The sequence below is a fragment of the Chaetura pelagica genome, unplaced genomic scaffold, assembly GCF_000747805.2.
Source record: "Chaetura pelagica isolate M959 unplaced genomic scaffold, ChaPel_1.0 scaffold264, whole genome shotgun sequence".
NCBI lineage: Eukaryota > Metazoa > Chordata > Aves > Apodiformes > Apodidae > Chaetura > Chaetura pelagica.
Window position 1 is genome coordinate 124,411 of NW_009953064.1, and position 10,629 is coordinate 135,039.

Here is a 10,629-nt window from a genome sequence, read left to right on the forward strand (position 1 = left end):
CAGCCTTCTGGTCTAGTGGTCTGCAAAAACCTGGGGTTTGGGAAGGAGCTGGGTTGAGCTGTGGTGAGATACTTTTGCTCCTATCTGATGTAAAGGTTTCTAGGCTGCATGTATGTTTTCCTCCTGCTTTAAATTCTGAAGGAAAAAAAAAAACAACAAAAAACCAAAAAACCCAACCAACCAAAAAAAAACCAACAACAAACCAAACCCAACTCTACTCTAAGTGGGATTGACTGCTTGGCTCAGAGGGAAAGCTGTTGGAGCAGAACAGACTCCTGGGTAGAAGCAGGTCAGGTTTCCATTTGTTCTCTCCCCAGTATCCCTTAAGTGTTTCCTTTGTACTTGTTCTCAGGATTTTACAAATGGTGATGGAAGGTGGCAGGGTCCTGTAAAGTTTGGTCTTGGACTCTGGAAAACACATGTCATAAAAAAACTTCACAGTTGGTTGGTTGTTGGTTTTTTTTTTGGTATGGTGTTTGTTTTGTTTTCTGCAGGGATTTTGCAGCACTGACTGGGACTGAGCAGGACAAGAAGTCCTAAGTAGATCTTTCTGTTTGGTTTTTTTTTCCATGAAGTATAAACCTACTCAGCCTTAGTAAACTGGAATGACTGGTGACTTCAAGGTGGATGCCAGACTTGTGTATTTACAACTAGAGAACTCAGTTTAGTGTGTTCCTCCTTAGTGAGGAATAAGGGATATGAGACTTGCCATAACTGCTGTCTCTTTCTGCAACTGTCAGATGGTTTTATACATAGTAAAGAAAAAGATTTCAGTGGTCAGAAATTTACCATAGACTAAAACTTAAGATATCTTGCCTTTAATTTCCTACTAGCCTGTGTACTTTGGAGTCTCTATATGTAGGAAATCACAGAAAATGTCTTGGATTCCCCATCATATGTGTTTATAACTGTCTTCTGCTCAGAGCTGAGGTTTAGATGTATTCATACAATTATGTAAATTGATTTACCTTCTGCCCAAAATTTATTTTGCATTCTGCTGCAAGGTGCAGAATGAGGAAGGCAAAATCTGATTGCAGATTCCTGAGTAACAGTTGATGTGACATCAGGTGACATTTTTGGGTTGTCAAGAGACCCTGTCGTGGAGGCTGGTTCCCAGCATTGGGAAGTGAACTGCAAGGCCAGCAGGGAAGGAGGGAATGTTGGTATTTGGCCTGTGAAGCAGCACTGGCACCTCTGGACTGAAGGTTCCTCTGTATTTCTAGGATATACTATCTGTATATATAGATAAATCCTTGGATGTATGAGAGAGCAAGACAGAGGGAAACCTTCTGGGGTTTGATGCTTCCCCAAGTAGCTTCAGCTGACTGGTTGAAATAGTTCACTCTGACATTTGTACCTAACAGGTGTAGGTCCTTTTGTGTCCCTCAGGCAGCTGGGATGAGAGCATGTTGACCTGTCCTGCTCTGCTGCATGTCCCTGCTAGTGCAGGTCCAGGAGCCTGAGTGGTGCCACCTGTTCCTGTCTTCAGTTGTTGCTGGTTGGCTGTGTTTGGTGGTGGGGAGCTCAGCTTGTTTTGGACAGGCTTTGGGCAACATTGTTCCACACTGATTTTCCAGCAGTCAAGTTAAACATCCTAAAAACAACTCTGCTTTTTCACTGCTAGTGTTGGGAGCTGTACTCCTTCCCCCCTGCCCCTCCCCAGCTGGGCTGCTCTGTGTGGGGCTGGGCTGTCATCAGGTGAAGGAAGGTGATATCAAACATCTGTATCAGCAGTGGGGAGGAGGAGGAAACAGAACATCTTCATCCTCTCTGCTGCTGGAGGGATTGTCCACTGTGTGTCGCAGCCCCACACTGTGAACCTTCCCTTCTTGCCCACCTTTGAGCCAGGCAGCTGTGACAGCTCCTTCCTTTCTTCTCTGCTCAGCTGTAAGGAAAGGAGTAACTTTACACTCATCATCTTGCTGTCAAAACCAAAACTGGGAGCCCTGGCTTCTCTTTTAATTGCTTTTGTGGTGGCCAAAGCAGCTCAGTCACCTCTCACAGGGAAGCAAATGTTACACTTGGCTGCTTCAAGATCCTTTTTAAACCATCAAGAAACATGTCCCTTGAGCACAGGAAGTAACTTTCCCTGCTGGTGGTGGGACCAGGAGTGTTTATGCTCTAACTTCATTTTTTCTTCCTTGAGGTTTTATTTAGAGAAAAATTCAGTGTTTATAACACAGCAGGGAGAGAGGAGTGTGAAATTGAAGATTTGCATTGAAAATGGGACTTTTCTTCTGTCTTGCTTTGGTCTGTGAGCAGAAGGCAGTGAAATACACATCCCTGCATATTCCCAACCCAAATAAAATGGCTTTCCCTGCCAGCTGCTGGTGACATCCTCACTGTTGGCTTCCCACTTAGGATCCTTCAGAGGCCCAGAGAAGGATTTCAGGTCTTCCAGATCATACCTGCTCTAAGTCAAGCTGCCTGACCAGCTTCAACATCACAGTATTCCCTACTGACTGAAAAAGAGCAGACAAAGGCTGTGCCAAACAATTCTGGCTGTACTTGTGGAACTTCCAGTAGGTTTTGAATTAAGATCTGCTTGATTTACTTGAGTCTCACAGACTCAAGTATGTTGCCCTTCCTGAGGAATCAGATAGCTTGACAGTATCAGTCTTAAAAGAATGTGCACCTGTGTGTGAAATACAAAAAGGCACCCAAAGGTGTCCTTAAGTAGATGTGAACAGAAATGATGCCTCAGCCTGATTTCCAGAGCTCACCAGATGTCCTGCCTTGCTGTTACAGGAGAATTAACCCCTCTTGTCTGTGAAACAACTTGTATTTCACTTGGCCTCCTATTTTCCTAGCTGCATTTCTTTTTTCTTTTAAAGACTACTGAATTGATACACTCATCTGCACCAGCTTCATTCAGTGTACTGGATTTCTTAAAAGGCCAAGGGGAAAAGTTTCTTCAAAGAATGAGAAAGAAAAGCTGGTATCCTCCAAAATTAAGTGTCTTGTCTGTGTGCAGGTGTTTGGACACATCTGGTCTGGGAGAAGCTGGGATGTTGAATCCTGGCTCTTTGTCCCTGCTCTTGTCAGAGCAACAGAAGCTAAACTAAAAGCAGTTTTCATCTGGGGCCAGGGCATCACTTGAGCTGTGTTTCATCAGGTACCAAACACTGAAGAGATGCATAAAATGTGAGTTTTGGGGTTGTTTTGCTGACCTGTTTCAAGAAGCCAGTAACCCAGAAACCTGTGTGGGAATGGCTGTGGGAATGGGAAGTCTTATGTCATTTCAGGAACTTATTACTTAATTTTTGTGACTTCTTCAGTCACTACTATCTTGTCTAATCCCCTTTTTAGTCAAGTTAGTACAAAAAAAATCAGCCAGTCCTGTATTCCAAGAGGAGGGGGGGTAGTAGAGATGTGCTTGAGATGGGTGAAGTGCAAAGTCTCAATCCGATGAAGACTGAGTGTGCCTTGTTTTCTTAGCCCTTTTTAATTATTTCAAGAGAAATTCTTTTCTATACATGGAGCAACTATTTTGTTCTAAAGGCTTATGTTTTGAATCCTGCCTGAACCATCTGTATTATTGGGAAACACTCCCAGTGACTTGTTTGGGGTTGATCTGTGTTGGTTGACAAAGTCTGGCTGAGATTTTGTCTGGCTGAGGTTTTTCCCTGTCCCAAGCCCAAGGTCTTACCACAGTTTGGTTACACTTTTGCTGGTGGCTCCTGAACCAGTGAGGTTAATGGGTGCCCTTTCATGTCCACCATGACTTTTTACTCCAGTCTCCTCTACTCTGGAGATCCTTAGTGTCTGTCCACCCCCAATAAATATAGCCATATGTATATATATATATATATATACACACACAGGTGTTTTAATCAGAGAATGCAGCACTTAACATCAGTGCCTCGGGTTTATCTGCTGTTGTTTGGGTGTGTTGAGTGATGGGAGGTCAGGCTTTGGTCACTGCCTTTCATTCCTGGGGGTCTGCAGTGCAGAGGAAAGTCATTTGGTGACTTGTTCAATGGTGCTGAGACAAACACAGGACAGAGAGTGAAATGGAGCAGCAGGCTGAGGTGCTATTTTACAGAGCAGATTTCTCTGGAGAGCAGCTGAGTGAAGCTTAGCTGGGGGAGGTGCTGCCTCTTGGCAGACACCACCAGGCTGGTGGGGAGATGATCTTTTTTAAAAAAAATGAAGCTGTTTCCTCTAACTGGTGAACTTACAGTTTCCAAATGATGGTTTTGCCTGTCAGGTTTTTACAGTTGTCGCTTTCTTCTTCACTGCTGGTGACTTTGGGGGGGAGAAGGAGGAGGATTAATTTGGAATATTTCAGCTCACTGTGCTGGGAGGGACCAAACTCAAGGAAACCTCTGATCTATATACACAACTGCTGCATTTTTTTTATAAATATATGTAAATGTCCTCTTGTAATATTTGATCCTGGAAATAAAAACAGACTGTTTTCACTAGGTTTTCTTCTTCATCTCTTGGGGTTTAAGTTTGGGTGGGGGTTGGTTTTTTTATCTGTTGTTTTAATTCTAATGAAAGTCTGTCTCTGCATTATTTGGAAAGTTTCGAAGTTAGGGTAGAAAGAAAGGAAATCAAGCCCAATTCTCTGTGTGTGTGTATCTGAGGTGACAAAATCTTGAAGTGAGACAACCTTTTGGTACCTTGGTAAGAAAAATACCCTTAGGAAAATGAATAAAAAGAGGCAGAGATTGGATTTCCTGTCCTTCCCAGTGGAAGAACAGAGAAAATGTGGCTTTCTGTTCTGAACCATCGATGTCCCTCTGGTGTAGGTGTTGTTGAGATGGAGCCACTGAGTTCTGCAGTTGTCTTCTGGGCTCCTTGGGATGTTCCTGTAATGGCCTCCAATGAAATGCTGGTGAGCAGGGTCCCATTTAGATAGCAAGTACAGTGGGGACACAAAAGCTTAAGGGGCTGGTCTGGGGTTGTCCTGCTGTTGCTGGCTGTAGGTAGAGGGCTCCACTGAAAGCCCCAGGCTTGCCCAGTTTGAACTCTCCAGGAAGTGAAGGAATAGGATGACTTGGCTGTGCCAGGTCATGCTCAAACCTTCAGCCAGTGTTGGTTGTGACTCGTTTCCTTCATCTCTTGGAGAGCAGGAGGAATGTCCTTGGCTGGGCTTATCCAAACCCAAAGCTTCCTCAGGGGAGGTTTGTCCCAGTTCTGTGGTTAACACCTTTGGGGCAGGTACTGACCTCCAGAGGAACCCGGGACAAGGTTGTTGATCTGGCTGCCTTTCCAGGTGGATCTTGGTTGTTACTTTATTTCTAGTATTTGGCTTGTGCCCCTGTCCTCACTGTGTTATCTTGACAATCCCAGTTTCTGTGACGAAGACTTGCTGGTGCCCCTCTCACAGCTGGGAAACAAACCCCAACTATTTCCCCTCCCAGCTGAGTGGGACATATTTTTCATCCCAGTCTGCAGGTCAAGAGACTGAAGATACCCCTTGTTTTTAATTGATTTTTCCCTCCTGCAGACTCTCTCCAGCTTGTAAACCTGTAGTTTATCTCACCTGAAGTGTTACATCAGGTGAAGTTCATATGGAAGCTGAAGAGAATGCCCAGCAGTGCAGCAGTTTTGTGATGGCATTTGGCCTGAGTTCCAGCCACAAGTTGGGTGCAGGGCTTGTCTGAGGGGTTCACCACTGAATGTGCCCACACCTGAGTATGGAGCAGAGGCAAAAACAGAGTGGGATTGACCACTGAATGATGCTCAGCATCCTCAGGGCCAGTGTGGAGGTTGGTTTGGCACAGAATGGTTCCACCTCACGGATCCCAACTCAACTCAGCCTCTTGGATTCTCCTAGAAACCAAACCACTCTTGAAACCCAACCCACCCTGCAACTTCCACAGCCCCAGAGGAGTCACGGGAAGCCAAGACCAAGGGAATGTGGTTGAGAGAGGAGACTCAGAGAAGAAGTTAGCAGAACTTTGCTGAGCCAGAAGAGCTTTGTGTGGCACCACGTTTGGCAGCACCATGCCTGGCTGAGTTGGCCACTGTCCTGACACTTTCAAAATGAAGTTCTCATACAAGACAGGGAGACATGCAGCCCCTCACGGAGTCTGGGAAGCTCTAAAATTAGCCTGGTTTTACTATTATTACTCTTACAGGCTTGGGCTGGAGTGGGTGGAAGGGGGAAGAGATCAGTGATCCTGGGGAAAAGATTCACCCTGATGCTTCCCACCAATGGGGTGAGGTTTTCTGAGGGGGCTGGGTGACCAGACCATGTGTGTGACAACACAGGAAGCCCAGACTGCCCTGACGTGGAGAAGGGCACAAGATGAGGTTGCAACACATTGTTCTCCCAGAGGAGTGAAGCTTCCTCTCTTTCTAAGTAAAAAGGAAAAGAGAGGAAGGAGAAACTGGCTTGTTCTCAGCAGCCTGATGTCCCACGTGTGTCACCTCTGCTGTCCTCTGCTTTTTTGGAGAGCAATTCATCCTGCTTAAAAATAAAAGGGGGATTTACGTGCTGGTGCAACACTGATTTTCCTTGCAGAACAACCAGCATTATTCAGAGAATCTGCTCCTCTCAGCTGGTTTTTCCTTAAAATAAAAAAAAAAAAAAAAGGGAATTGGCTGATGGAACCCAACCTCAACCACTCAGCTTTTCCGTGTGGGACTCGAGGGTTCCAGCTCCATTTTCTGCTTCTTCCAACAGAGTGGGACGCTGGACCTAGAGCTGGTTTGATGTTCTCAACAGTCAGAGAATCCTAGACTGGTTTGAGTTGGAAGGCACCTTAAAGATGATCTAGATCCCTGTGCTCCTTCATTTCAAAGAAGGAAAAGCCATTTGGAGACATTCTTGGTGGATCAAGTTGGGTTATAAACCAAAAGGCACCACTCTTGGTGCTGTTTATATTGACTGTGTTGGAGCAAGATGCTGGAAGATACCTGCACTTTGTCTCCTGTTGCAGATGGACAAGCCCACATCTCAAGCAGTTGATGTCCCTCAGGTCCTCATGATGAAAACATGAGGGATATGAACCTTCTCAAAACTCCTCCTGGAGAAGAAGGTTCTTCCTTTTGCCTGCACAGCCCATGAGAAAATTTTCCGGTTTTTTTTTTAGCTGCCTTCAGCTCCTCCGTGGGAAAAACTGCCCCATTTTTGCCATTTTTTACCCTACAGCTTCCCTGCCTCCTGCTCTCAGACACAGAGGCCACATCTTGGAGCTGCTGCTGTTGGACCTTCTTTTCAGGGACAGAAGAGGAGCTTCCCTGTGCCCCTGTGGGCACCCCAGGTAGGACTTTGAAATGCTGGTGTCTGGTGACTGGCAATCATTAAGATACCCCCAAATCACCTTCTTCTCTCAATGTTACCACCAAGATGTGAGGTCATGGGGAGTCTGCTCAACACCTGGAGGAGAAGCTGGGCCATCTGCATGGAAGCAAAGGGCAGGAGACAGTGACCAGCTGAGACATGAGGAGGTTTAGTTGGAAGCTGCTGTGAAAAATCTTAGTGTGCTCCCTCCTGTGGGTGGAAATGAAACCTGAACTGGTCAGCGTTCCCACACAAAGCTCTTACACAGTGAGGGAACTGAAGTGATGGAAGAAGCACTTCATGCAGGATGTGGACTCATGGTGACAGAGCAATGGCTTTTGGAGACTAGAGGAGAAAGGAAAACGTCCACCCTACTCAGACATTGTTCCAGGAGAAACAGAGTGTCCTGCCTGGGCAATAGTCAAGGTATGTAGAGAAGATGTGGTAGAAGCCTTCAGATCTGAAGCTGTGCAAGTTTGGGTGGGCTTGTGGCTTCTGCCAGGGCAAGGGGGCAGAGCAGATCTGCTGCCTGGGTCAGGCAGGACACTCCTTCTTCCTTCTAGTGGTGTGGGAGAGGGAAGGATCGTGACTGCTGCAGTGGGTGGACCTCGGGGCGGAGGAGGAAGATGTGGAGCACATGCTGGGACATCATAAATAGTCACCCTTGGGTGATGCCTCCAGGACAGGGTTCATAGAGGAGCTGCTGACTCCATGTGGTGCGAGTACCAGGTAAGCCAGGAAGCTCATCCTCCAGGAGGAGATTAGGAAGGGTTTCTTCACCAGAAGATCAGTCAGGCACTGGCACAGGCTGCCCAGGGAGGTGGTGGAGTTGCCAGCCCTGGAGGGGTTCATGAAATGTGTAGATGTGGCACCTCGGGTGGGCACGGAGGGGTTGGTTGTGACTTGTGGGTTGTTGTTGGTTTTGTGGGGGTTTTTGTTGTTGTTTCTTTGGGTGGGTTGGGTTGTTTCCCACCCCTTCCCTGGTGGATGGTTTGCCCCAGGTGATCTCAGAGGGCTTTTCCAACCATGACGATTCCATGATTCCATGGAAGCGGATTGATTTTGTTGGCAAAATCAATATGACAATTAGATGATGTGGGAAAAACAGGCTTTCCATTGGAAGCTGCTCCCTGGGAAGGACAGTGCTGGTGGGGCAGGTTGGGAGCCCAAAGCACAGACCAGCAAAGACCCCTGCCCACCCTGGGGGGGGGATCCGTGGGGCTGAAGGCAGCCCCTTCCTCTCATCCTCTTCTTCCCCAGCCCTGTGCAGGGTGGCCATGTGTGTGGGGAAGTGCAGCAGGATCGTGGGGCCCTGCCTGCTGGTGCTGGGCACGTTCTCCATGGCAGCCAATGTCCTCCTGCTCTTCCCTGGTGGGACAGCCAAGTACCTGCTGGAAGGCCACATCAGCAAGCAGGCCAAGGCCGTGCCGGGCGTCTGGGGAGGAGGTATCATGGTGAGTAGCACAGCCTGAAGCACCTCCTGCCTGGCCTGTCTCTGGGTGGGGTAGAGGACGTGGCTCCTCTTTGTCCTCCATCCATCCAGGTGCTGCTGGCAGCGACCTACACGGCAGCAGTGGGATGGAGATGCCCTGGCTGCTCCAACTGTGGCACCCGCAGCAACGTAAGGACCTCCAGGAACCCCTGCCCAAGGGGCACCTTGGTGGGATGTGGTGGGTGGTCCCTGGGTGGGACATGATGTGGATCCTCTTCTCCCATGGTGGGATCTGGTGGGTGGGATGTCCCCCCCACCCACCAACTCTGGATGCTGCCCACAGGCTTTCATCTCTGCTGTGCTGTCCAAGCTGGCTCTCCTGGGTGCTGCTGCCTGCTTTGTCCTCTCAGGTGTGGGTTTGACCAATGGACCCCTCTGCTTCTACAATGCCTCTGAGTATGGACAAGGTCTCCTCTGGGGTTACCCCTTCCTGGATGTGGGTGGCCAGGAGGCTGATGCCAGGTGAGACAATGGGCTGGAGTTGCTGGTGCTGCTTCTTTCTAATGAAGTCCATGTTATTTATTTATGGTGGGGGGCTGGCTGGTGGTGATGCAAGTCCCTGGGAGCTTCTCATCTCCTCACCTTCTATGGCTTCTTGTGTGGTGTTTCCCAAGCCACTGGTGAACGCTACACATCCTCTGGATGAAGGATGGGGTGTCTGGGGCACATCTGGAGCAGGCTGCCCAGAGAGGTGGTGGAGTCACCATCCCTGGAGGGATTCAAGGATGATGTAGATGTGGCCCTTCAGGGCAAGCTCCAGTGGGCATGAGGGGTGTTTTCAGGGTTGTGTGTTGGTTTTGTGGGGTGTGGTGGTTGGTTTTGTGGGGTCTCATTGTGGTTTTGTGGCTTGTTGTTGGTTTTTTGGGGTTGTTTGGTATCCCCCCCCCTCCCTGACTGGATGGTTGGACTTTGTGACCTTAGAAGTCTTTTCTAATTCTGTGACTCTGACATCTCCGTGGTGCAAAGCAAAGCAATTCCTGGCCCAGAGCAGGACATCATCCTGCATCTCGCCCTCCTCTCCCTGTCACCCAGGGCAGGGAACTACCTGCACGACCGCAGCACCTGGAGCATCTGCCTGGAGCCGGCGGGTGTCGTGGCTTGGAACGTCGTCCTCTTCTCCCTCCTGCTGCTCCTCAGCGCTGCTGAGATGGTGCTGGCCTCCCTGCAGGTCCTCAACGGCTGCCTCGGCTGCCTCTGTGGCTTTTGTGAGGGCAAGTAGGGACCTTCTAGGCTGCCCTGGCAGGAGGCAGTGTCCCCACCTGTTCCTCTGCGTGACCGGGACATGGCCCGAGCTCTGAGCCCAGCGCGGTGCGAGAGCCCAGCACGAGACAGATGGACCCACCATGGGGGGACAGAGCTGAAGGGAGGTGTGTGGGGTCAGTGTCCAGAGGGCTGGATCTGTGTAGAGCCCTCCACCCCATCCTGCCTCTGCCCTGGGCGCTGGCAACCACCTGGGGCTGGCAACCACCTGGGGTTGAAGGAGGAAGACCAACCATCTGCCTGGAGGAGCGAGAGAGGTTTGTGGGGACCTGGTTCCTGGAAGCCCAGCAGCTTCCCACTCTGCAACAACCCCCTCAGTGCACGGTGGGACTTGTAGGGAGAAGAGCTGGAACACTAATTGACTTGTGTTCATCAGTCTGTGTTATGGGGGAGGAACTTGTGTTGGTGTTTGTCTCCTACCTGGGGACAGGAGGGAGGAAGGACAGCAGAGGAGCTGAGCTGGGGGGGGCTTGGCTGGAGTGGTGCTGAAGGAGGTAGGGCTGGACCTGAGGTGTTGTCCCCCCAAACCCCATCATGAAGACATGCAGCTGTGCTGAAACTGCAGCTGCTCTTCCCCACCAGCCCAGGACCCCCGTGGCACCACCTGCCACTGCAGGAGGTGGCACCAACTGCCGCG

The 10,629-nt window shown here is 49.3% G+C and overlaps 1 protein-coding gene across 1 annotated transcript; it reads left to right on the forward strand.

Annotated features, from left to right (window-relative positions):
- The first annotated feature begins 8,517 nt into the window (after window positions 1-8,517).
- On the forward strand, window positions 8,518-9,951 carry TM4SF19 (transmembrane 4 L six family member 19). The gene is made up of 4 exons (XM_009996746.1): window positions 8,518-8,694; window positions 8,784-8,861; window positions 9,016-9,194; window positions 9,765-9,951. The coding sequence occupies exons 1-4, from the start codon at window positions 8,518-8,520 to the stop codon at window positions 9,949-9,951; spliced, it is 621 nt and encodes a 206-aa protein (XP_009995048.1).
- The last annotated feature ends 678 nt before the right edge of the window (window positions 9,952-10,629 follow it).